This window comes from Ostrinia furnacalis, unplaced genomic scaffold (genome assembly GCF_004193835.3).
Source record: "Ostrinia furnacalis isolate ACB-3 unplaced genomic scaffold, ASM419383v2 OfSCF4153, whole genome shotgun sequence".
NCBI classification, from domain to species: domain Eukaryota; kingdom Metazoa; phylum Arthropoda; class Insecta; order Lepidoptera; family Crambidae; genus Ostrinia; species Ostrinia furnacalis.
The window spans coordinates 1032512-1059990 of record NW_021134392.1 but is presented as its reverse complement, the minus strand read 5'-3'; the positions used below and the strand labels follow the sequence as shown (position 1 = coordinate 1059990).

The 27479-nt window shown below is 40.2% G+C and overlaps 2 protein-coding genes across 3 annotated transcripts in view; one reads left to right on the top strand and one right to left on the bottom strand.

Moving 5' to 3' along the window:
* LOC114358962 (cationic amino acid transporter 2-like) overlaps nt 1–27479 on the top strand; it is a 120768-nt gene that overhangs the window by 58950 nt on the left and 34339 nt on the right. Inside the window, exons 21-23 of one of the 2 annotated variants that reach the window (XM_028313157.1) lie at nt 750–886; nt 1336–1413; nt 2009–2115. In XM_028313157.1, coding sequence (XP_028168958.1) covers nt 750–886; nt 1336–1413; nt 2009–2108 — 315 coding nt within the window. In that variant the 3' untranslated portion in view covers nt 2109–2115. Of the gene's footprint in view, nt 1–749; nt 887–1335; nt 1414–2008; nt 2116–27479 lie in introns of those variants that run through there. The other variant, XM_028313161.1, reaches the window with a different exon arrangement.
* On the bottom strand, nt 2439–24132 carry LOC114358966 (cationic amino acid transporter 3). Its single transcript, XM_028313165.1, has 15 exons — nt 23945–24132; nt 22434–22566; nt 19915–20066; nt 17022–17150; nt 14715–14870; nt 13207–13308; nt 12516–12673; nt 11737–11853; nt 10948–11045; nt 10055–10191; nt 8756–8858; nt 6718–6839; nt 5541–5686; nt 4551–4659; nt 2439–4471 (listed from the first exon to the last, which is right to left on the bottom strand). Exons 2-15 carry the CDS (start codon nt 22517–22519, stop codon nt 2982–2984), a joined length of 3105 nt encoding a protein of 1034 aa, XP_028168966.1. The 5' UTR covers nt 22520–22566; nt 23945–24132; the 3' UTR covers nt 2439–2981.

Below are 27479 nucleotides of genomic sequence, written 5' to 3'. Positions count from 1 at the left end.
CCCTATTTCTCTAATTCGCTGACGTGCCGGTTCGAGTGATGACAGCGGCCTCTATTTTATGAATGTCTCTATTTTCGTTAAAAAACCAACACAGGACCTTATTTGATGTCATTATCAGAATAGTACCTAATCACGCGAATTATACCGTTGCAATATTAATTCTTAAGTGCATAAATCATGATCAAATATTGAATTATTCCATGACGTTATTTGTCCAACCAACCGTAACATGACATAATGAAATCAATTTGTCAAACCATTACACCTAAAGGCCCCATAACAGCTGCTGACAAATGCGAAGTAACGAGATCAAATCGTCATTCATTTATCATAATATACAAATGTTGAATGGTTAACTTGACCTTCACAATTTTTTTATTCACTTTATGTATCGTCTCGTTCGTCAGCATTTCTTTTAGAACGAATAACATTATGGAAGCAATAAACTATTGAGTATTGAATCTTACGTAAGTTCTTTTGATAGGTAAAAAAAGTCTACCAGACTATTTGTCTCTGTTTTGAAATAGTATTTCAAGAACAACCTCTATCAGATGCTAGAATCTTATCTCAGTTTAGCACAGCCTGTGGGGCAGCCAGGGTCAGGAAGGGAGGCCAGGTACCGGTAAGCGTGACGTAGGATATCCACCGAAAAGATGGACAAATGATGACCCTATAAATTTTGCAAGAAATTAGGGATTCATCATTAGTTCAGCAGCAGACGTCCTGTAGCTAAACAATTTGTCTTGCAGATACTGGAAGAGACAATCCAGAAGAAAGTGCCCAAGACGTTATTTCCCAAGAGCAGCCCTAGCAAGAACGCGGAACGGTTCCGGCTGACGTTCAACATCCCGGAGCGCAGAGCGGAGCGCGTGTTCCAGTACCGCACGAAGTTTGTGCAGCATATGCTGGCCAGTCCCATGTACGCCAACTGCGCCGTGGGCAAGCCTTGGGAGATGGTGGGCAGGTGAGGCTTCATAGTGCTGTAGCTCTAGCAAGAACTCGGAACGGTTCCTACATCCAGGAGCAGTACCGCAGCAAGTTTGTGGAACATACGCTGGCCAGCCCATGTATGCCAACTGTGCTGTGGGCAAGCCCTGGGAGATGGTGGGCAGGTGAGCTTCATCGTGCTGCAGCCCTAGCAAGAACTCGGAACGGTTCCAACATCCCGGAACAGTACCGCAGCAAGTTTGTGCAACACATGCTGGCCAGCCCTATGTACGCCAACTGCGCCGTGGGCAAGCCCTGGGAGATGGTCGGCAGGTGAGACTTCATAGTGCTGCAGCCCTAGCAAGCACTCGGAACGGTTCCAACATCGCGGAACAGTACCTACCGCAGCAAGTTTGTGCAACATATGCTGGCCAGCCCCATGTACGCCAACTGCGCCGTGGGCAAGCCCTGGGAGATGGTGGGCAGGTGAGCTTCATAGTGCTGTAGCTTGAGCAAGCACTCGGAACGGTTCCGACATCCCGGAACAGTACCGCAGCAAGTTTGTGCAACATACGCTGGCCAGCCCCATGTACGCAGGTGAGGCTTAATCGTGCTTTAAATGCTCCACCATAGCTTTAGATTTTGACGTTCAGTCAGATCTGATATTAGAGGATGTACTCACTTAAAAACATTGGTAGCAGGGACACTAGGATTGTTGAGGACATAATACTCGGAGAAAAAGAAGGACACAAACACAATGCATAGCACGGTGCGAGTCACAGGACTACGTTATGTGAATTAGCGCGTCATGCTCTAGCTTTTGGGTTAGTTAGCTTTTGGGTACTACTATTCTGTGCGGGGGTTTCGTACTCGTACATTTTGTACTGTCACAGAAAGCCTTTTCAGGTCCCTTACTTACTTTCATCCTCTTAAAGAATATGTCCACCCTTTTAAAAATTATTTTTGCTACAAGAAGCAGTCTATGCCTTATCCTATCTCAATCTCTAGTTGACATGTTATTGTCAAAATGAATTTGAAAGAAGTCTGAACTTTGTATCTAGCATTATTTGTTCTGCTGCAGCGTGTCGGAGCAGCTGATCGACGAGCTACTCAGCGGAGTGGCTCACGAGTTGCAACTCCGCGGCGCCGTGCGCGCGCTCTACGACGCCGAGACGCACTGACGATTAGGTATTTATATTTATTTTATGCTGTTGCTAATTAAATTCGCATTGTTCACACGTGGGACTTTCATTTCGGTAGTTAGGGTAGGTTAAAGGTCATAGCCGAGTTAATAACTCTGAAAGAGATCAGCACCGTATCACCTTTCGCACGCTGTCAACCGCGAGGCGGGGCGTTTACTTTACGGTGCGGATAAGTGAATTATAGGTGTAGGAGCTTCATACAAAGAATACTGACCGCCTTGAGTTGATACGGTTCCGATCCCTTTCCGGGTTGATAAGTGTGCTACGTCCTTAAAATTGAATATTTTTTAAAAGAAAACAATAGAATATTTTAATATTTTTTATTATAACGAGTTACTTATAATTTACATTACCTATTTGGTTAATTTGATCAATTATCTGGGACTTTCAGTCTTTCGTAAACTTTGCGTTATCTATCTTTAAACAGGTATGGCTTGATGCGTTGTTTGGGACTTGCTAAGTCCCGTTTGTACAGTTTTATTGGATTCAATAGTTTCCGTTTGTAAAAATGATTTATTCATAACATGAATATTGTAAGCTGAACACAATATTGATACGTCACAAATTGACGGTGAATACGTCCCACAATACAAACTATTAGATATAAACCGTGAAATGTTTAATAATTTTTGAGACAAAATATGAGCCACTCTGCGTCTGTAAATATGCCGACATTGCTGCTCGACTGAAATATGGCCCGCGGGGTCACTTTATACAACACGTCATCTTCTTTGTCCACAACAAGAATACTATTTTTGGCATTTGCGTAACATTGAATACATAAACAAGGCACTTAATTAAGACTAGGCACAATTACACCCGAATTTCATTTATATTTATTTCTAAACAATACTAAACTGCATCGTCACTATTTATACTTAAACGGAATGAGTTCAACACTGCACTAAACTTGTCCTTTTGCCTTTTCAAAGTATCGTTCTTATCAATTTTTGGTAACTTCGCTATGCTCTCGGTGCTCGAGGCGTCGGTTTGATATGCCTCCTCGGGCGTGGGGGGATTCGATTTCATCAGCCGCGGCTTGAACAGCTGGGGGCCGCCGTTCGCGTATATACTCTCCAACTTTGACTTTAAATCATTTCTACTCATGCTAATGTCTCTTTCTTCTTCTTCCTCACTGGCGGCTTCCTCGGCAGCTTCCGGGGGTTGTTTTGCTTCTGGTTCTTCCGAACTCGCCGCTCGCAGCTTTTGCGCAGCTAAAATCTCTTTCTTCAAGTCAAAGAATATAGCTGGACGTTCGCGGCTCACAGAAAACTCAGTATTTTGTATCACATTCCCTGTGGAATTCGAGCGCCTTCGTTTGTCTTCGGTGTCGTTGAGTGTGTTGATTTTTCCCTGAAATATGTTGCTCAGTTTTGACATAAAATTGATTTGTCGATCGCTCCCAAATATTATGGTTCCATCGCCTTGGGACCCGTTCGATTGAACGCTTTCCCGAGGTTTGTTCTCTTCGAGTTCCTCGAACGCTTTGTTTTTCGACGGACGCTTCGGTACAGTGTAAGATTTCTGGAAAGGGGGGATCACCGGGAACGTTTGGTTCGCAAAGAAGTTTGCGTCAAAGGGCGGAGGCGTCGGGATATAAGGAGCGTCTTTTATATCTTCCGACGAGTCATTGAGCGTGTTCTTCTCAATGGTGTCCGAATATCCCGACTCGTCGGTTTGAGAATTCGTTTCGCTGTCAATGTACTCAATAGGTGCGTTTCCTTCGTCCTCTTCATTGTTATTGTCGAGTATGTCCGCTTCGCCAGTGTCCGGTTTCTCCTCCGTCACTATGGGTAAGTCTTCTCTGTGCACCTGCGCGATGACGTCGTATTTGGATAACACCTGGTTACCCAAGGACGCGTCCGAGCCTGCATCCGACAGTTCGCTGAGGGACTTTCTGTGTATAACATTTTCGCCCACTGCGCCCACTGTTTCCTCGTCTATCGGATCTTTCAAGCTGATGATTTCTCCATAACTGTCTTCCTCTGCCTGCAACACTCTGTCCAGCATGTCAATTATCTTCGCCTCTCTCTCCTCGTTGTTCTCAACAACAGCAGCGTGTTGTAGCACTATCTCTTGAGTTGCATACGGCACAATCTCATTATGGGAAAGTGTCTCTTGCATTTCAATGTCATCTTTGTTACTGTCCTTCGCCTGTATGTGATCCCCTGCGCTGTTACTACTTCTGTCCATAGTACCAGGAGGCGTGGGTGATTCTACAACTATCTGTATTGGCGTCTTTCCATTTTTGTTTGCGTAAGAGAATTGTTTTATATTTTCTTCCAAATTGTTTTCCTCTGGCCTCTTGTAGCAACACACAAACAGAATGTACAATGGTATTCCTGAAAACATACAAAAAATATATTATAACGATGATGCGTTAAATGATTTCCACGAATAATTGATTGTAAGTTTCGTTACCAATTAAAATCCAAATTAGAACACGTATCCATGTTTTGAGGCTGATGAATATCATCAGGTGGATGTTGACGTAGATGCTCAGTAAAGGGACTAGTGGGAATAGTGGAGTCTGTAAAGAAAAACAAAATAGATTTGTTAGTTTCGTTACCTACATTTTTTTAAAGACAAAGTTGGTCACGAACCACAACTATCGTCGTGAGACTTGGTCAAATGGCCAGTGATACAAAACTTGTGTGTATTGACAGTGCGAGAGCGATAACAACTGTCTACAGTATTTTTGCGCACGGGTTATGCATAGCTTATTTTTATTGCTTTATAACCTAGAAACAAGAATAACAACAAAAAATTGTTCTGAATTTGCTTTTATGTGTAAAAAAATAGAAAAATTCATATCAATGAATGTATGAAACATGAACATAGAGGTGATTTAATTTGTTGCCAAATATTTTTTTTTTCTTTCTTTCTTTCGAACTATTAAAACATAACAAACATCAATTTAAGATTCATTCTCACAAGAGAAAAACTAAAATAGAGTCCAAATATTTATTAAAAATGAAAAGTTCTAATTTCCTGTCATGTTCAATAGAAGATTTTTTTCATAAAAATCTAACCCTATCATGCTTTCAGTATACTGGCCTTGGTAACGTCGTTTCTCAAATCCCACTATATTTTGATGAAAGCGTGCCTCTTGTTCTTGCGAATAAGCCCCCATAATTATTTATAAATATATCCCAATGAGAATGTGACGTGCATCTTGAGAGACATTCTACTATGAAGATGGAAAATTCAAATCGCTATAACTTCTTAAAAAGCAAATATTTTCGATTTGTAATCGCACTTTTTTATATACATTTGCTTAAATAATCAGAATATATTAAGGAAAATCCATGCGCAAAAAAATATTTTTTTTTGTTGACCGGTGTAATTGGCCATAAAACTTTCACTGAACACATTGTCACATAGTCCTTCGAGCCGGATATGTAGTCTCACCGTGAAGTGAGTGGTGGGTTTCTGTGCGCGCGGCTGTAGCGCTACGGCAGTTAGTAACAACAGTGCGGCGACATTGAGCACTGCTAGCGCCGCGCCGCGTCTCGCTGCCAGGCGCCATACAAGCGCCGCCGCTGCGCTCGCGCACGCTGCAAACAACAAACGCTATACTATGACTTAGGCCCAGTTTTTTGATTCGTAGTTAAAATAACCAATAGTTAAATTTGACAGATGTCAAATGACAAGTGGTTAAATATCAGAGAAAAATGTTTATCGAACAATGCTTAACTTGACTTTTAGTACATTTTTTAACTATTAGTTTACATTTTGTTAATATTTAACCATTAGTTGCAAAATTTAACAATTAGTTGTTTTAACTATGAATAAAAAAACTGGGCCTTATCAGGACTAATTACCAGCACTAAATAAATTTGTGTTCACAATTTGTGATATAATATGGCATAATCATATAAATATCCTTGGACATTTTACACTGCGCTTCTAGTCCCAAACTAAGCAAAGATTGTACTATGGGTACTAGACAACGGATATAAATATACTTAAATACTTTTTTTTTTGTAAATACATACATATTATACATAGAAAACACCCAGTCCAATACAAACAAATATCTTCATGCACACAAATGTTTGTACTGTGCGGGAATCGAACCCGCAACCTCCGGAATAGTAGTCCATTTCGAACCACTACACCAAACGGCCGACTATATGCAGGTGACTATGCTCTTGATATTAATTAATTGTGTCAAATAAACCTGAAAGAAGGCGCTTTTTGTGTGGTGAAAGATCCAAACTATTTTTGCTCTTCATTAAAAAAAAAATGTTAGCGTCCCACTATGAGGAAAAAGGTGTATTAACGTTTATTATATCGATCATTGCAACGTAATTGGGTATTTGACACCATTCGCCAATAATTCTAAAGCACAACTTTTTTTAAAAGACACGTCTTTCTGGTCTTAAAAACTTAATTAATTTTTAATTACCTGTAAATTACGATTTTTGGTTGCATTATAATTGAAAAAAGTAGTTTCATTGCGTTGATAAAATTGTGACGTCACATGCTAGTATTGCCGTACAAAACCTATGGGAGAGTGTCGTTTTGACAGTTTTAAAAAGTACGTCAATTGATTGGTGGTGTCAAATACCCTATTGATGCTTACCGAAAAGCAGCATCAGAATGTAGACTAGGAACGAGGTAGCTTGCGTGGGCGCCTTGTCTCCGCGCCCCACGAGTTGCCGCAGCGTGCTGGGCGCCGCCTCCGACACACGCTCGGAGCGGTACCTGCAACATTGAAAGAAAGAAATAAAATACATTTATTTGGCACTAGCTTTCCGCCCGCGGCTTTGCCCGCGTGGAACTTTGTCTGTCACAAAACAACTTTATCGCGCGCGTCCCTGTTTCAAAAAACGGGATAAAACTATCCTATGTCCTTTCCCTGGACTCAAAATATCTCTATGCCAAAGTTCATCAAAATCAATTCGTGGTTAAGGCGTGAAAGCAAGACAGACAGAGTTACTTTCGCATTTATAATATTATTAGTATACATACATAGATTACAAAAACAAATTAGAAAACTTAACAGCATAGTAAGTTAATTTGGAAATGATTCCAAAAAGGCTCCACTCAGCATAATGCCGCAGTGCGTAGCACCATGACGCTGGTTTTCAGTGGTCGCCTGATTACAGTGGCCAGGTAAACATTGATAACAACATCGATATCATTTCGTAACGCCAGTGGATAAATTTTAATCGATTCAAATTAATTAAATTATTTGTCGATAGTCGATGTGCAATTATTTTTATGATTATTAGTAATAATTTGTTATTGCACAAATTACTAATACTCCCGCCCCTCGTACTAAGCTAAATATGCTTGCGTCACGAGTGAGCTCACAACAATTGTCGAGCGGCGGCGGGGTACGAACCCACGTTCCCCGGATCACGAATCAGCCAGTCCGACTCCTTCACCGTTCGGCTATCGTGGCTTAAAATTATAGTCGTTTTTGACGAGAGAACGTAACAGAAAGACCTTTAAATAACACAAATACGACAAACTTGTGTCGCTAACACCTGTAGGCCTAAGATGCGCGCCGCGAAAAGCGGCTATCACGCCATTTTATCGATTTTGCCCATACATTTGACGTCGATAAAAGTTTACACGGCGCGCATCTTAGGCCTACTGGAGTATATTAGAGTTGTAAATTGGAGCGTATTACCAGGCCTGGCTCACTCCGCGCGGTACATCCGATAATTGCCTACAGCGAAGCGCCCCGCCGGCGGGTATTATATCAGTCGAGTGTCACGCGCGCGCCCGTCAGGACGCTGGCGTGCGTTGTAGTAACTANGATATAATAATATGTCCCAACACTAACATTTTTGTAACTCGAGATAACCTTGTAGAGACGTCGTTAATACTCTAGCTTGATTTTTATGATTTCGAATTACTACTTATTAGTGTAATTTAACGCTGCATTTACACGAAATTATCATTTTTATTGGAAGCACTGTCGTCGAAAATATTGTTTGTAGGTCAGACGTGAATTATTTCTTGTCCGCCAATATTTAGCTCTCATTGACCGCTACTACAAAGTTATGTCGTTACTTTTGATGACAGCTGTCATTCTAATCAAGCTATATTGGATAGACTATAATTCTATGATCGAAGTATTATTTAAGAATGGACATAAAGAGAAAGAAATATTATTGTGCGGCGTTCGGGTGTTTAAATTCGAAAATAAATCTACCGGATTTATCTTTTTTTTCGCTTTCCAAAGATGCTGAAAGGTATGTTGACCATGTAGGTAATCAATAATTCTTAGGATAGTATAGGAACCTAACCTACCATGACTACTGCTCAGAATGCGTTCGTTCGTTTCAGCCAAATGACGTCCACTGCTGGACAAAGGCCTCTCCCAAGGTTTTCCATAATTAATGCATACTTACCTACATATACGTACCTCATTACAAATAAGTAGATTAATTATTTTGTTCACTAGACAGCAACCCTAACAGCGTAAGAATAGTTCAGAGGCACGCGATAGAAAGAGACAAAACTTGTAGGTGAATAAAATTGTAGGTACGTAGTGCTGTGCGAGCTGAATTCCACTGTATCGCGTCGTAGCAAGACTCGCATTTATTTAAATCGTCTTGCGGAGTAATCCTTCTGTACCGGTACTATTACTTATTCTGTGGTATTACCTGAGGCACAGCAGCGCGACGGCGGCGGAGGCGTGCGCCAACAGTGCGCCGGCGCACAGCGCTCGCACCAGCTGCTCCAGCGGCACGCAGCCCGCCAGCACCGCTGGAATAGTTATATTGAAGTGCTCATTCAAATGCACGGATACTAGGGAACCGGAAAACATTTCAATCTTTGGACAATTTCACACAGCGCCAGCTAGCCCCAAAGTAAGAAAGAAGGAAGAAAGAATGAAAATAATTTTATTTTGACAACCACAGATTCAGACGAAAAAGACATACATAAAAAAAAAATTACTAAGTTGCCAAAAAAGGTCACCCACTCAGTAATATCTTGACAGTGTGACTGCCAAGACACAGATTTTCAGTGGGTGCCTTTTTGCCGCGCTATTTAACAAAAACAGAAGAAAGAGTAAAAAAATAATAATAAAAACCATAAATTAAGCATTCAATAAATTAATCAATTATAAAGCAACTTAATGCTTGTGTTATGGGTGCTAGCTTAATGGATATACTACTTATATCCTTTTTTTAAATACATACATATTATACATAAGTAACACCCAGAACCGTCACAGAAATTAAAACTCATCATTTCAATTTCTGCCCGGCCGGGAATCGAACCCGGGACCTCTCGGCATAATAGTCCGTTCTGAACCACTACACCAAACGGCCGACAAACGATATCTCATTTTGGTGGCTATATGAAAAGTTTAGTATTAATGAAATTACTTTCAACTTAAGGTCTCAAATATAGCAGTGAAAGTAGAAGAGCTAAAAGTTACTTTAAAGTAAATCTGATGTCCAATACTTAAAGGCTAATGTGTGCTACACACTTTGATTGCTCACATTGCTCGTGAAAACAATGATGAGAACAGCGATGTCATAATGTAAACAGTTTGCATTGCTTGCGTAGTACTAAAGATTATTCGAACGTTGAGTACGTGGTTGATGAGCACATATTTTGATTAGTTTGTGTGTGTGAACTTTTAATGCAGTCTTTCCCAAAGTGGGCGACAACGCCCCCTTGTGGGCGCTGCAGGCTTAAAGGGGGGCGGTAAGAGACCCAGAAAAAAAATCGGGACGTTGTGTAGAGGCTTGGGAGGCGTCATCTACTAGGAGGACTCTTAGACATCGACTGAGCTCGACTCTTGACTACAAAAATGGGGGGCGCTAAAACATAATTTATTCTCAAAGTGGGCAGTAGACTAAATAATAAGTTTGGGAACCGTTGTTTTAATGCGACACAGTTTCGAACTCAGCGCATTAGTTGGCATCTCTCTATATCTCTATGGTACTCACCGATGAATGCAGCAGGCAAGAGACAAGCAACAACGGGCACGCGTCCGTTGGACACGCGCGCTAGCACGCTCGCGCCCAATCCATCCGCTGCCATGCTGTACAACAGTCGCGGCAGCGGGAACAGCGCTCCACACAAGCTGAAACAACATACATATAGATGACCCAAGCTGAACTGTCCCACCAAACTCAATGACAGGGGGGCGCTACCATCGGCTAACTACATGGTTTCCAACATGGCAAAAATCGGAACCAGCGATCCGGTATTGACGGTGGCGCCCCGCTGTCAATGTCATGGATAGGACAGTTCAGTATTTTGGAACTATAGATCTGTGGCCTAATTCACGTATTTTGACTGTGTAAAAATTTCGTTGACGTTCAGAAGTCGTCCTATTGAAAAACAGTTCTAAATCCGTATTCACAAGGGTCATTTTGATAGAACGATTACTCGATAGGAACGCAACTCAGCGATTTGTTGTCGTTGAAGTTTTGTTACGTGAATAAGGCTACTGTACATTATTATCATTATCATCACGTCATTTAATGTTGACTTCCACCTTCGATGAGGTCAGGCGCGTACGTCACGGAAACGTACGAATAACTACGTCATAATGAAGCAAACTTGGCGGCACTCTGTAGCAGACGAGGCGAAGAAAATCGGCAAGACCTGGAGCGAGATTAAACGCGAAGCTCAAGCTCTGCCCCATCTAGGGGACATAGGACCTTAAGTCTGTCTTGCGCAGTCGGGTAATAATTGTGATCAGATTTTATCAGATCTACTACTTATAAAATACGCAAAAAAAAAGAATTTAAGGAGTTTCCATTGGATTTATTTACAAAAATAAACGCCGAGTAACGCCAATATTTAATTGCTATGCATCAAATGTTGGACATACCTAGCAGCGATGCCGAAGACAGCTCCCACTGTAACGATCCAGCGCGCCCACTCCCAGCCCACGAAGGAAAACGCAGCCACCACCGCCATCATTGGGTCCTAGAAATAATACAATTTTAGAAAGCGGCAGCCATCAACTCAATGATCTTTAAGACTTCTGCAAGTTGCGGTATACTACAATAACTGAAGAAATTAATCACCTCACCTGTGGGCTGAGTGTGAGTTTACATCAAACGCGCTCACTATAGTCTATCCAATATACATAGCTTGATTAGAATGACGGCTGTCAAACGAATGTGACTAGTGTTGGGTATGTTTCGTACGGTTCACATAGATGTATCGATAAGTTTTCGAAAAAATGATATAAAAAATGCACCCAATTTTTCTTCATATCTTTATTCATAAAAATGACAATTATGATTTAAATTTAAAGACAATAAAATTTAAAATTCATGTCAAGGGTGTACAACCTAAGTCGTAGTCATTATCATCAGTGTTCTTCAGTGGTGTTTTCCTCTCGCTAGAGGGCGATGGGCATCTCTTCCAGAGCAACGGTGCTATGAATACCCAAAAAATTACCGGTGATTGATTTCCGATGTTTGATTATTTGCAGAGCGTGCATGAAACAAAACTAGATACTGGTCTGGTCATTTCTGCGCCCCTCCAGGGTCTGCGCCCTGTGCCTGGGCACCGCTGGCACCGCCCTAGTTACGGCACTGGTGCGTGTCTACCATCTACTTCGCTGGTAGGAATGTAATGTAGCGGAAGGAATAAGACACTGATTACTGACCAGTTCATAATACGGCACCATCATGGTGACGACGATGGAGACGCTGCCGTAGGTCACGAGCGCGAGCCCGAACACCGACAGGATCGCGAGGGGAATCGCTCGCCGAGGTTCCTTTACCTGTAAAATACATATTTCATATTTTAATCATCATAATAGGGGTGAAGCAAGAAAAAGATTGCTTTGCCAAATAGCAACTATTAAAGTAGTGCTCACTGATTGAGCAAAGATGTTCTAGGCTTTCTAACGGACGAAGAAACCTGATGGCGTTGATGCGTGAGAAGCTTTAGATATTTTCGCAGCTTTGTAAATGGTGAAACTAAAATCTATGACATAAGCGTTTGATGCTTAAGCGATCTCCAAATGCTCAGCTCCTCCGTTGCAGCATTTATGGTGCCAAAAGCCAGTAAAATCAGTAGACACAAAGAGCAGCTATCAAAAGAACAAGTTACTATTACCCGTATTTACAAACATTACTATGAGGTCAGGTCTCACAGTGCGCGTGGACGCACACACGAACCAATCACAGAGCTCTATTCAACGCTGTGCGTTCGACTTTTTATAGCGTTGCTGCTTCACGTAAGCAAGCATCGTTTGTGAATACGGTTGTATGACTCCTAACCCTCATAAACCGCTCTCCAACCGCTCACCTCTTCAGCCGTAGCACTAATAGTGTCGAAGCCCATGAACCCGTAGAAACAAAAGGCAACATACGCGTAGTAACAGAAGGCCAAATAAAAATGGCTCCTAATGCCCGTCAAATAAGGTCCCGAATCACTCACCTCTTCAGCCGTAGCGCTGATGGTGTCGAAGCCCATGAACCCGTAGAAGCAGATGGCAGCGCCACGCAGCACGCCCACGGCGCCGTGCGGCACGAAGCCGCCGTCGCCTTGCCCCGCCGGCACCTGCTCCGCTGGCAGCTTCCAGTTGATGGGATCGGCTGGAAATATGTTTAAAAGGAATTGAGAACACTCGAAATGTGGCCTATGACATCTGAAAACATAGCTGATTTACACGAAAGAAGAAGATTGTAAACAACATTAATTATAAAACCTAATACCAGTACCATCACAGCCATTTAGCCATTTTCACCTCTGAGAACATACTACGTATTTGATAGTTGAGAATGACAAGGTTTTTGTAAAATATCGAAATTGATAAAAAGATAAAACGGACGTATTATGATGTATCAGGTCTTCTGGAGTTTTTGATTAAGAAATTGATCCTTCAAGCACAGCCATTTAACCATTTTCATCTTTGAGATCATATTACTTGATATTACCTATTTGGTAGTTGAGAATGACATAGTTTTTGTAAAATGTCGAAACAGATAGAAAGATAAACGGACGTATGAAAGAAGCTTCTGTCTGAGTGACTCTCACAAGAGTTCGGAATATCGAATCCATAAATCGAATCGAATCGAAATAGAATTGTAAGTGAAAAGTAGCCGGGTTAATAAATAAATGGTCTCACCTGTAAATGCGCCGGCGCCGACGACGAACAAGAGAGTGGCGACGTGCAGCGCCGCCAGCGCGCAGCCCGCCCATACAACGCGCGCGCCGCAGCACAGCAAAACTAAAACAAACAACAAATAAGGGTGCGTTCACACAGCTACACGTGTCTAAAGCCCGGTCTGTGAGCACGTAGAATTTTGTCCAATGACCCCAAGCTATCCATCCTTATCGCTCGCGCGTAGTTATGTTGCTGTCGCGATCGCACACTCACTGCGGGCGCGCGTCGCACAGTCGCGACAGCAATATTATTACGCGCGAGCGATAAGGATGGATAGCTTGGGGTCATTGGACAAAATTCTACGTGATCACAGACCAGACTATACGAAGAGGGGCTGATGCATACATGGGCCGTTTAACATTCTCGTAAAATTGATTATTCTACTGTACTGTTTTTATTTTTTAAGTTCACATGTATAAACTCATGCTGTTTGTTTCCTTAATAAAGAAAAATAAAATAAATAAAATAAAATGTCTATACACGCCTTACACCCGTCATGTGTCAATCACATCTACATGAGGCAAAATGATTAACAGGAAGTCGAGAACCCTATCGTGAATAGGAAAATCATGACGGCATATAGGTTTATTTCCTTCTATCCGATCAGATTACGAGTTTTCCACTAGTCAGTCATGTCGTCTTTTACACGATCGTCGTCAAAATTAATCATCATACACTTGCAACAATTTATTTCATGCATTTCAGTCGACTATTGTGGTGAGCCCACTCGTAACACAAGATTATTTAGCTTACCACGAGGGGCTAACGGGACTACTAGTAATTTGTGCAATACAAATTGGTAATAATTAAAAAAAACAGGTCTTGTGGCTGAAATGATAATGATAACACTTGCATCATGTCAAATTACACGTGTGACGTGTACACATAAACTTTTTCGTCATCGTCGTCGTCGAAACGGCTCTTGGTCTAAAGTAACTTGCGGAAAGCACATTCGGAGATTCTTAACACGCTGTGTAAACGCAGCCTAACCGTTAGTTACAGAGAACAATCGATCAGGTGAGTCACAAAGATGACATAAATGTATTGCGAAACTATTACCTAATTAATTTAGCTTGATTATCAAGCTACAGACTTTCTGCGATCAGTACATATTATTTAACTCTCTCTTCGTTCGTCAATAAAATCAATAAATGATTTTTTTTATATGCAGAACAAGGCAGGTATTTGACCGCAATCGCACCCGATGCTAAGTGAGATGCAATCTAACGGCCGGTTCACACATGTCTCCGTTTTAATGTTCCGTTTTATCGTGTACGTTTTTTTTTCGTCGATGGCGTATGTAGTTGTATGAGCGACTTCACACATGACACAGTATTTTGTATACGCCTAAGATGGTAGGTACATATCTGCCCTGTAAATCGTAAGTTCACTCTCGCCTTGAAAAGGCTTGGATTATAGTGTTCGGAAAGACAGCAGCCGGCGAATGTAATGTGATGTTGAATACCAACCTCCTAAGACGAGGACGATCAGGAAAGCGAAGAGGTCGAAGTACGGCGAGAAGTGGTTAACATTTATGGGCATGGTGGTGGTGAACCAGTCAGACATGGTGTTGTTGGCCGCGGAGTCCACGAACATGCTCAGGCCTCGGGCCAGGCTCGCTGTAGCTGAAAACAAACGGAAAATGTGATTTTTGAATCATAGTTTGAACAGGATTGTAAGAAGACTGAAAAGTCTTAGGCCCAGAACAGACGGTAAAACGCAACTGCAATGAAACTGCAACTGCTAGTAACTTTTGAGTTGCATCTAAGTTTCTGCCATAGCGTCCGTTGAGAGACCACACATGACGCGACCAGTTTGAAACTTTCAGTTTCAGTTTCTTTCATCAGAATCATCAGAAAGTTGCAGTTTCGTTGCAGTTGCGTTTCACCGTCTGTTCTGGGCCTTAGTGTGTTTCATAAGTGGTAGTAAATGATAACAATTTATAAAGGTTAGCAGCAGAGTCGAAAGCACGAACAAAGAGCTAATGATTTATGTAATAGCAGAAAAATATTTCAAGCGAACATAATAGGTAATCGCTTTGATTCTACCGTTTGTGTAGTACGTACCAGGCCGTCGATATACAGGGTGTTTGGCGCATCGTGTGCCAAAATGATTTGGCGGATAGAATGGGTCATTTCCTATATTTTCAGCCCCCATAACACGTTCCATGCCAGGCGGCTACTTTTATATTAATTTTTTTAGTAATTTCACCAAAATACCCAAATCGCATCATTTAATTTCGATTTAAAAAAAAACTACTAGACGTAGCCTCAAAGTAAATATTTTGTTTTGACGTGCATTGATGTAGTGTTGCATCAAATCTAAATTTACTGGCAAATACCATCTAGTTTTTTTTAAATTTAGCTTTGAAGTTTTCCGAAAAGTTAAAAATGAACTGAACATTTAAGTTTACATGGCTATAATTTTTTTTTTAAAAGAGATAGCGATCTTCGGATTTTATCAAAACTTCTCTAGTCTATCCCCATTCAAACGGTATACTAATCTTGTTTAAATAATAACAACAACTTCACAAATTCCTTAAATTAGTGCATCGACTCTACTCGGACTGATTTGCGAAATTTGTGTTTATAGCCCCTTTTTGTGTGAATAGCACGTTTAATACCTACTACAGGTAAAAATTATTTATCTTATGCAATGTAAAAACCTTTTCCCTATCGTTTTTCAATGTGGATTTCTTGAAATTAAAGACGAACATAATTATTTAGATCGTTTATTGATTATTACAAATTTTGTTCAAAATGTCCGCCTCGGCAATGTATACACTCACGACATCTTCTTCTAATTTCGAATGTTGTCGTATGCAGGTTTATTTCTCTTTTTTTATTACTACAAAGGCTTTTTCTATTCGTGGATTGGAAGAGATGGCCCTATACCACTGTATATGCCTGCACGTTCCCCAGACCTAACTCTGTTAGATTTTTACGTCTGGGGACGAGCTAAAGAACTGGTGTACTTAATGGAAGTTCAAACAATAGAAGAACTACAACAACGAATAAAAAACGCCTTTGTAGTAATAAAAAAAGAAAAATTTGTAATAATTAATAAACGATCAAAATAATTATTTTCGTCCTCAAATTCAAGAAATCCACATTGAAAAACGATAGGGAAAAGGTTTTTACATTGCATAAGAATTATAATTTTTACGAGTTAGGTGTTTAACGTGCTATTCACACAAAAAGGGCCTATAAACACAAATTTCGCAAATTAGTCCGAGTAGAGTCAATGCACTAATTTAAGGAATTTGTGAAGTTGTTGTTATTATTTAAACAAGATTAGTATACCATTTGAATGGGGATAGACTAGAGAAGTTTTGATAAAATCCGAAGACCGCTATCTCTTTTATTTATTTTTTTATAGCCATGTAAACTTAAATGTTCAGTCCATTTTTAACTTTTCGGAAAACTTCAAAGTTGAATTAAAAAAAACCTAGATGATATTTGCCAGTAAATTTAGATTTGATGCAACCCTACATCAATGCACGTCAAAACAAAATATTTACTTTGAAGCTACGCCTAGTAGTTTTTTTTTAAATCGAAATTAAATTATGCGATTTGGGTATTTTGGTGAAATTACTAAAACAATTAATTTAAAAGTAGTCGCCTGGCATGGAACGTGTTATGGGGGCTGAAAATATAGGAAATGACCCATTCTATCCGCCAAATTATTTTGGCACACGATGCGCCAAACACCCTGTATTTTTACAAGAATTAATCGATTATTTGACTTTGAATGTATCCATATTCGATGTAACTCACCGAACACAGACTCGAATATGTTGAGCCAGCCGACTAAGAAGGCAGGTAGCTGCCCCAGCGCGACGAGTGCGTAGGAATAGGCGCCGCCCGCCCGCGGTATTCGCGCGCCCAGCTCAGCATAACATAGCCCTGGAGACAACACGAGGAGATACCATTTTAAACTTAATAACACCTAACATATAAAAAATATAGGCGAGGTAATGAATGAACGTTGAAATTAGTCCACTTTACCTATAGACTCGAGAGCTATAAATTATTTATCCCATCAAAAACAATACTTGTCAAAAAAACCAAGTCTCGCAACTCAGTTGTTCTACGGTAAAAAGTTGTGAGATCCATGTAATACCAAGTCCAGGCCAGGAAATCTTTAACGTTTTACATAAATTATTGACTTGGCCATAGCACTAAATAATTTAATAATTTAGGTACACGTGTTTTCATGCGATGGCCAAGTCAATATATTTATGTAAAACGTTAAAGATTTCCTGGCCTGGACTTGGTATTACATGGATCTCACAACTTTTTACCGTAGAACAACTGAGTTGCGAGACTTGTTTTTTTTGACAAGTATTGTTTTTGATGGGATCTCATTTCTTTTTGTATTTTGTAGACAGCAGTTATGTATCTAGAAAACTGGACCGAAATTGAAAAATTTTACTCGACTTGGCGGTTGCGCTCCCGTGCCCCCAAATATTTTAGTTTTTCCTTGATTCATACACCAAACACTACTTATATTCCAAATTTGAAGCTTCTAGGTCTGCTAGAAGTGCCTTAGAGTTTTGATGATCGGTGAGTCAGTGAGTCAGTGAGTGACAAAATTAAGTAACTTTGACCCGTTATAATTCTTAAACTACTGGTTCAAATTGAATGAAATTTTAAATATACCGTGTCTTTACAATGCCTGCATAGCTAATGAAAATTCAGCCTTCTAGTTTTATCCACAACGAAGTTACAGGCGGTCGAAAATGGCCTGAATTGCTTCGAGAAAAGGATGGTACGGCCGTGCCGCTTTTTTGCTCGACTTGGTGGGGGCTGCCGTGCCCCCAGAAAACTAGCTAGAACTTTCAGCCAGCGGATTTGTGGATGATTAATGCACTGACATGTTGTTGGTGACAAGAGTCCAAAAAATGCGGTCTGTTAGTATTTGTGATATGATAACATAATTATTATTCAAATCACCAAAATGCGAGGTTGTGTTATCGATCATTGGTCTTAAAACCTCTTTAAGACAGCAATAAAATAAAACAATATGTTTCCTAAAGCACATAATAAAATCATATTCAGGATCAAATAGGTAGATCGGGGATGAGACAGTAGATATAAGACGGCCTGCCTTGATCTTGAAATTGTAATACAAGCTGAAAACCCTTGCCCCTAGATAAGCTATCAACAAAACTGTAATCTAAATTGTGAAAAAATCTGCGAAATGCTATTTGCATAATCTTATCCGATCTGTCATTAAACTGATTATTTCCTGACGATAATGTTTAGTCATCAGACAGAACGCGTGTGAAAATATAAAGCAAAAATACGTCACGATGACTATAATTGAAAATAAATAGCTCGAAATTTATGAATAACGAGGTTTGAAAATACCATTTCATATTCCAAATTATCCTGGTAAACGTGCCATGATATCCAGAGCAACAGGTCTAGCCATTGAACTAGAATAAAAAACTAAAGCACGCCGTGTTGACACTTGGGTCGTCAGTTCCTAGTCTCTACCTAGTTCTGAAGTATCTCCAAATGTACCAACATGATGCAATAAACGCTTATGACTATGAAGCTATGCGGAACAAGAATCATAGAAGAAGACAACATTCAGGCACGGGCAACAAACGGGTTATTGCTTACTTGTAATAAAATACAGGATGTAGTTTTTAGCACAAATCACTCACGCGAGGATTACATATCTTTACAGTCATCTGTCCTCACCACAGATCACAGAAACTACAGGGAGATGTGAAAAGGGGGCGGGGCCGGTGTCGCAGAAATATGCCCAAAAACAGAACACATTGCTCGTGACAGCAATGATGACAGCAGCGACGTCATAATAATTATAAACAGTTTACATTGCTTGCGTAGTACTAAATATTATTCGAACGTTGAGTACTGATACCGCAGTGGATAATGAGCAAATATTTTGATTACTTTGTGTGAATTTCTAATGCGACACTGAGTTTCGAACTCAGCGCATTAGTTAGCATCTCTCTATATCTCTATGGTCATCACGTTTTATAACGGAGACAAGTCGGTAGTATATTTCGAACTCCCACGAGTATATTCTTCTGATTAAATTCGTTGCGGGTGCCAATACAGTTATCTATTCACCAGGACCACTCAGCCTTCATTAGTTGTAATTGGAGGTCAAGCTGTCCAGGGTCCTGGCTATGCAGCAGTTTCGGGAAAGTGTGATGGAAAGTCCCGTATCACTAGTTAGCTATCCACCGGGACCACTTAGCCTTCATTAGTTGTAATTGGAGGTCAAGCTGTCCTGGGTCCTGGCTATACAGGAGTTGCTATGATGGGAAGTTCCGTATCACTCACCCGAGCACAGCGCGGCCAGGCCGGCCACGAGGAAGGAGACCACCACCGCCGGGCCGGCCGCCTGCAGCGCCGCCGCGCCCAGCAGCAAGAGCGCGCCCGCGCCCATCGTGCTTCCCGCGCCCAGCGCCGACACCTGCCAGTAGCTCAGGCACCTGGTACCAGGACACACTCACCCGAGCACAGCGCGGCCAGGCCGGCAATGACGAAGGAGACCACCACCGCCGGGCCGGCCGCCTGCAGCGCCGCCGCGCCCAGCAGCAAGTGCGCCCCCGCGCCCATCGTGCTGCCCGCTCCCAGCGCCGACACCTGCCAGTAGCTCAGGCACCTGGTACCAGGACACACTCACCCGAGCACAGCGCGGCCAGGCCGGCAATGACGAAGGAGACCACCACCGCCGGGCCGGCCGCCTGCAGCGCCGCCGCGCCCAGCAGCAAGTGCGCGCCCGCGCCCATCGTGCTGCCCGCTCCCAGCGCCGACACCTGCCAGTAGCTCAGGCATCTGGAACAGAGCATTTGTCTCACAATCGCGAGCTATGACCGCTGGGAAGCTCACACCTAGGGTGCTCCAGAGGGAGGAAGCGTTAGGGATCGCTTAGTGGTCAGCACTTTTGGCACTAGAAACTTTTAAGATAAAAAAAGTCAAAATTTCTTTATTTGTTTAGACTAATAAATAGTTCTTACAAATCGTCATTTTGCTCTTAAGGAGCCTCTACATGTCTCATAATCTTTTTACCCTACCAGCGCTTCGAGACCAACATTTGGCAAGTGCTGAGAAGAAGCGCCGCAACAAACTCAGTCACCACTGTCTGCCTCACTATCTGTCATAGGTTACCTTCCGCGGAGGGACATCCACGGAATGTTTTTTGAAGTAGCTCAGGCATCTGGAACAGCGCATCCTTTGCCTCACAATCGCGAGCTATGACCGCTGGGAAGCTCACACCTACGAAAAACCTGGAGACCCCTGCTGCACTAAGCGATAGAGGGAGCACCCTCCAAACTACGGCCCGGCCCGCCACTGCCATCAATCCGGCCCGCGACAGATTAATGCTGGATTTCTATATTCAATCCTAATCCAAATTATACGGATTTGGATTGTCAACTGTCAAATTTTAATATGTTTTTGGCCAAAATAACTGCGGTTTTTGATGTTTTTACATTTTTATATCTATTATATAAAAGAAAGTCGTGTTAGTTACTCCACTTATAACTCAAGAACGGCAGAACCGATTTAGCTGAAAATTGTCAGGGAGGTAGTTTAGAGCCAGGAGAAGGACATAGGATACTTTTTATCCCGTTATTTATTGCCATTAAGGCGGAACAAAGTTCGCCGGGTCAGCTAGTTGTTTATAAGACTATTTAAACAATATTAACCCATTTAGACCTACAATTATTTTTGTAAATAAATAATTATTTGTGTAAATGCATCGAAAATTTTGGAAATATAATCTAAAACTGAATTCAATTTGACAGTTGTAATCCGGATTTGGACAAGGATTGAATATGGGAATCGGGCGTAAGACTATGCCTATGTTTGCATAGATGGGCAGAAAAATTTAAATTGTTATGCCCCTTGCAACATACTGAAAAAAATATTGTGGCCCCAAGGCTTCAAAGTTTGGAAACCCCTGGCTTAGTGGTCAGCACTTATGGCACTAGAAACGTTCAAGATAGGGTACCTTCCGCGAAGGGACATCCAAGGAAGATATCTTGAAGTAGCTCAGACATCTGGAACAGCACATTCTTTGCCTCACAATCGCGATTTTTGACCGCTGGGAAACTCAAACCTACGAGAAACCTGGGGTGCTCCCTATATTGCTTAGTGGTCAGCACTTTTGCCACTAGAAACTTACAAGATAGATTACACATCACACATCCACAGAAGGTATCTTGAAGTAGCTCAGGCATCTGGAACAGCGCATCCTTTGCCTCACAATCGCGAGCTATGACCGCTGGGAAGCTCACACCTACTAAAAACTTAGGGTGCTCCAGAGAGAGAAAGCGATATGATCGCTTAGTGGTCAGCACTTTTGGCACTAAAAACTTTCAAGATAGGTTACCTTCCTTGGAGGGACGGAATGTATCTTGAAGTAGCTCTGGCATCTGGAACAGCGCATTCTTTGCCTCACGATTTTTGACCGCTGGGAAGCTCAAACCTACGAAAAACCTGGAGTGCTCCCTCTATCGCTTAGTGCAGGGGTCTCCAAACTACGGCCCGCGGGCCATATCCGGCCCGCCACTGCCATCAATCCAGCCCGCGACAGATTAAGACTATGCCTATGTTTGCATAGATGGGCAGAAAAATTTAAATTTTTATGCCCCTTGCAACATACTGAAAAAATGTTGTGGCCCCAAGGCTTCAAAGTTTGGAGACCCCTGGCTAGTGGTCAGCACTTATGGCACTAGAAACGTTCCAGATAGGTTACCTTCCGCGGAGGAACATCCACGGAAGGTATCTTGAACTAGCTCAGGCATCTGGAATAGCGCATTCTTTGTCTCACAATCGCGTTTTTTAACTGCTGTGAAATTCAGACCTACGAGAAACCTAGGGTGCTCCCTATATTGCTTAGTGGTCAGCACTTTTATTACTAGGAACGTCCAAGATACCTACGGTGGATATCCCTAAACGGCGAGATCCGCTTAATGGGGGGCACAAATATGAACCCAGCCTGCGTCACCGTCTATGATGAATGATATGACTGACGCATCAGTTCCTTAATTAAAATTGTTTACCGAGGCGAATCCCTTGGTAAACAAACAGTCATATACAACAGATATGCAAGTTCATGAGAACTGCATAGTTCTATGGATTACATTTGATTACAATGTTTTGTCAAAAAGGAGCCATTACAGTACGGGTTCTTCATACCTCTTCAAAGGGCTGATCTCCAGCTGGTCAGGCTCGAGGGTCTTGCGCCGCAGGGGCTGTCGAAACGCGCGCCATTTGCCCGCCATTTGTCGCCCGGCCTAGCAGGGGCATCTGGCCAACGGGTGTTGCTACTCTGGAGAACAAATAATAACTTATGATTACTTACATCCTAACTTAAACAAATTCAGTGAATCAAATCTAAATACATAGATCCAAATAGAGGATAAGTCGCCTATACAATGGTGTTAAAAAAATTTAATACATTAATTATTTCGTTAGGTACGTTAGAGGGTTTTCCAATTGCATTATCCTTGCTATCTTCTACAAGTGAACCTGGGGAAAAGGGGGTTCCCTTTTCGTAATAATAAATTTATCCTTTTACAATCAATGATGAATTTGAATACAATAAATAAGTATTTACATAACATTATACCTCACTAGCCCACATAAACTCTTTAGTAAACTCATACGGTATCGTAATGCAAAACAGTTCTATCATTAAAGGAATTTTAAAAACTAAGTTTAGTGGAATTGTGGTGCTTTTACTTTTTATTTGTGCATGAAAAATTTTATTTGCAAAAACATTTTGCAGCAACTATAATCAGAGCAAGTAAATGTGGTTCCTCTGAATCTCGGTAATCAGTAAGATCTTATCTCTCGCGATCATAACCTTTCATTCCACATCGTCGCTTGTTCATTGTTAAGATACAAAACACACTAAGATAGCCCTTCTTGAATGCTTGGTTAATCTTTCACAGATTTCGATAAACCAATTCGTTGCGACAGCAGTGTATCCCATGAATATAGAAAGAACATTTTGGCACACACTCAGAATTACATGCATTTGCTTCAATGACGTTTGTTTTGTTAGTTAGTCAGCCTTTACCTATCTTTGTAACGATAATTTTAATATATCTGTACCGAATTTTTCTTTAGATATCATCACGTTTGTATTATTTGACGTCATCAGCAACCTTAGCTACCAAAAGATCTAGGTTAGGTTGGGTGTTTACTTTGAAAGAATTCATTGATATTTTAATTGAATCATTAATACAATAAAACATTATTAAATTAAGCAGACAGGTTGTTTTGTCATGAATAATGATTGTAATTAATCATTGCACTAAGTCTACAAAAATATTCTAATCTATCACCAGGCGTTGATTCAGAGAATACTTATGATAAAGTAGTACTTTCTGTAGGTATATACTTGGAATTTCTTGGAATGATTCAAAGTTTAGGTTCTAGTTAGTCACATGCCGCTATGTTACAACACGTTAAAATAAGTGGAGCTATTATCTCATCTCGATTAGGCAATGACAAAACACAGTTAACCATGGTCTTTTCGCGCCAAGCATTATGAACCATTTTCAGTGTTTTACAACAGCTAAAATGTTGGTTAATGAGCCATTTAATTAATGAATAATACAATTAATGTAAATTTAACGACTAGTTTGACATGTAAACAAACATGATAAACAGTAGTTAAAGGAGAGTCATCCAGGACTTACAATTAGTTGGTCAAAATAGAATTCCCAAAGCACAAAAATCACTTATAAGGCACCATTTTCAAGATTCACACACAGGTGATGACAGAACACAGCAAGTGCCGCGGAGAAACTAAACACTTGATAACAATGAGGTTTCTTTGATAAGATTAAAAAAATAATCAAATGATCTTTTCAGTTGTTTAAACGCGCGCGCACTGCGGGCGCGGACGCATCATTGCTTGAGGAAAATTAAGGTCCTGTGTTTAGGTACATGTAGGATTTTCCGATATGAATTCTGACAATTTCGAAATCCAGAGAAGGTTTTAATCGTATGTAAAGAGCGCAGAGACTTGCTGATCTGTGGCAGACTGACGCACGCGCTCCTGAAATTATGCATTCCCGAGGGGCATGGAAATGTGTTACACTTCTGAGAATTTCAAATGCATTTTTCTTTACGCCCGATCTCTTACATTGGATATAAATACAATGTATATTCGACTTACAATAATTGTATATTCTATCCATTAAGAAATTATATTTTCGAAAAAATATTAAGTAAAAATTTGTTTGATAATAAAAAATATCGGGTGTTTTCATCGCTGTGATTTTATCATCATTTTATATTAAAACGATTTACCTAGACATATTATACACAAGGAAGTATTATTATCTCGATGCAAGCTGCTTTTAATTCCAGATAAGTAATATACGCCAACAAAACTAACTAAGTAATGCATCGTTAAAGTACGGTTTTTATTTTTGAGTTTTTTGTCAGAACTATTCAACATTGAAGCAAAAGCAACCATGTCTGTTTTTATGTTTGTTGTGATTTCACTTCTAAACCGTTTAGAAATAGATTGTACCTTGGAGAAGGACATAGCTTGGCTACCATTAGATTTAAATGATGGGGATTCTCTTTCTTCCGCGTAGAATAGGGTATGTATGTAAATTATGTAATAGAGTTGGCAAGTTAGAATTTTGATTTGCGCAATATAGGCTTCTTTGACTGATCGATATCCATGCGGGCGAAGCAACTGGTCGAGACTAATGTTGTAAATGCGATATTTATTTTTAATGAAACATTTCGTCCCTCGTATGACTAGGTAACTATCACATCTCAGTCTTTTGGCGATTTGAGTTAGGACTACACATTTTTTCCTACTTCCATTGTCTGTCTACGATTTTCTCTAACTCACGTATCTGTATGAAGATTGGTTCTCAACTTATAGACACGTGTGTAGCTAACGTATCTAAACAATAACTTGAAAAAAAGTTTTGAGAAAGTGGCAAAACTGAGATGAGAGAGTTAGTCATGTAAGGGACGATTTGGTTGGTTGGTACCCACGTTTGGCCTGTAGAAACTTAAATACACTGAATACGGCATGCAAGTACAAGTGTTTACTCTCCCCATCCTTACAATGTACGATAATAGGCAAATGCTAATCAAAGCGTATCTGATAAGAGACGCCGACGATACTACGTGTCTCCTCGAATATTAACTGCTAACAAAGCATATTTTATGTAATAAATTGTATTAGTATAAAAATTACTATATCCACTATTTTTAGTTGGGAAGTCCATTATTGTCTGATGTTGATTGTCTGTCTACCTACTACGCATAACACTTCTAAATAAGGAGTATTTTTTGTTTGTTAGTCAAAAAACACGTAGTCGTTTACTATTAAGTTTTTAGCATATCTGCTCTCGACTCTCATTTGTAAATCTCTATGTTCTTTAGGTAACTCTTTTTAGTGTTAAGTAATGTGTCAAATCCAAGTTTGTGCTTCTCAAGTAGCTGTACAACCACTTTCACGAGCTACAAGAAATAGAACAAGATTTGATAAAACTCGACTCTTGTTCTAAACGTACTCGTAGTGTTATCAACGGAGTAATAAAAGTAGGTACCTTCACTCTGATTAGATTGGAGATAAATTGCCACATGTATCATACATTCCAATGCTGTTATTTCATTATTAATTTCACGATAAAAGGAGATAAGTAAGATCAATTTTTTTGCAATGATGCTTATTAATTATGATTTTTTTATCAGCTTTCCGACGTAATTGGTACTATTATGTGATATCTTTGGGCGCCTACTTGATTCTTTATAGCAATTTCACGCGCATCACATTTCATTATACCAATTCGTGTAGGCGTTTAAGAATAAGAAAGTCTTTAATCATGATTTTAAATAATATGTCATACCACCCATATCAGTAACTTCAAACAGTTGTTAGAGAAACGGCGGTGTTTTAAATATAATTTTTAATTTATTGAGATCGATTATTATCCGAGTAATCTTCGCGTCATTTCAGTCAATTGCAGCCTACTGCTGGATGAAGTTCCTCCCAGGACCCAACTACTAAATCGTCCATAAATATGGGTATTTAAAGTTTAATAATGTAATATGGAATGGAGACTTGTTATCAGAACCAAGTGACCATTAATGGCACCCAACGTGGGAATATTTAATTATCTACTTATCAACCATTGATGAAAGTATGTGTGTCTTAAGTGTGTTGTGCGTAAATCCATAACGTCGAACAATGTACGTTTACAAGTAACGTAAAAAACATAATTAATATTACATTAAGTACCTACGGATACAATATAATATTAATATGGTCGCAACTCGCAACTAAGTAGTAGACAATTTGTCCCACGTCAACCACAACCGGAGGTAATCTTTATTTATTAATTGATATTATTACATACTACATATCTTATTAATATCTGAAACATACTACAGCTAAGTATGATGTCAGTAGCGACGTAAAAGGGAAAAAAACGAGCACCAATTATAAAACTGCATTGTCCTTTTACCTAAAATTTTATATGTCTTATCATATTAGTAGGTATAATACTCTGTCACAAATAATACCCACTTATTACCAGTCTGCGTCAATAGAATCCAGAAATATCGTACCATATAAAATATAAGTTAATTAGGGACATAAAAAATACTGTATTTTGTCGTTGGAACGATAAATGACCGATTTAATGAGCACTAATCCTCTATTTCAAATTCAATCAAATCAAACAATCCATGGGACCAATATACTTCAGCAGGCCCAAGCTCAACGACTCCTTGACTATTATTTTACTATTATCTTTGTCTTTGAACATTGTTACGTAATAATATGTAGTCAATTAAGTGGCTACTTTACAAGATCTTCGTTCAATGGACAGCACATCGGACTATACTCAATTTTTTTGTATTGCTTCCTTAATAGACTATACAATTATCTTGCAAAATAGTACACAGTAGAGATACTTTCAGGCTGCCACCATTACGTTTCACGCAATGGTATTTGACTCTAAATTGAATTCAAAACATTATAAGGAGGACTAGCTATCTGCTGAAAAAATCATTATATTTTTTTCCAAAAACCCCCTTGGATTACTTCTATAAATTATTGTGTAGAAAAGAAAATAGAAATGTATTAAATACTATTAGGTAGATCATTAGTAATTTCAGTGCTTATTTAATTACTCACTAGACTAGGATGAATAAGTAATGCTTTAATTTTTATGTACTGTTTTATGACTAATTACC

What these genes read in the sequence shown, in the direction of transcription:
- LOC114358966 (XM_028313165.1), bottom strand. Translation starts at nt 22,519, where the DNA reads ATGGCGGGCAAATGGCGCGCGTTTCGACAGCCCCTGCGGCGCAAGACC. An exon ending in CCTGGCCGCGCTGTGCTCGG is followed by an intron (nt 17,151 to 19,914) that starts GTGAGTGTGTCC and finishes TGTTGTCTCCAG; the next exon opens with GGCTATGTTATGCTGAGCTG. An exon ending in CGGCGCCGGCGCATTTACAG is followed by an intron (nt 12,674 to 13,206) that starts GTGAGACCATTT and finishes ACATATTTCCAG; the next exon opens with CCGATCCCATCAACTGGAAG.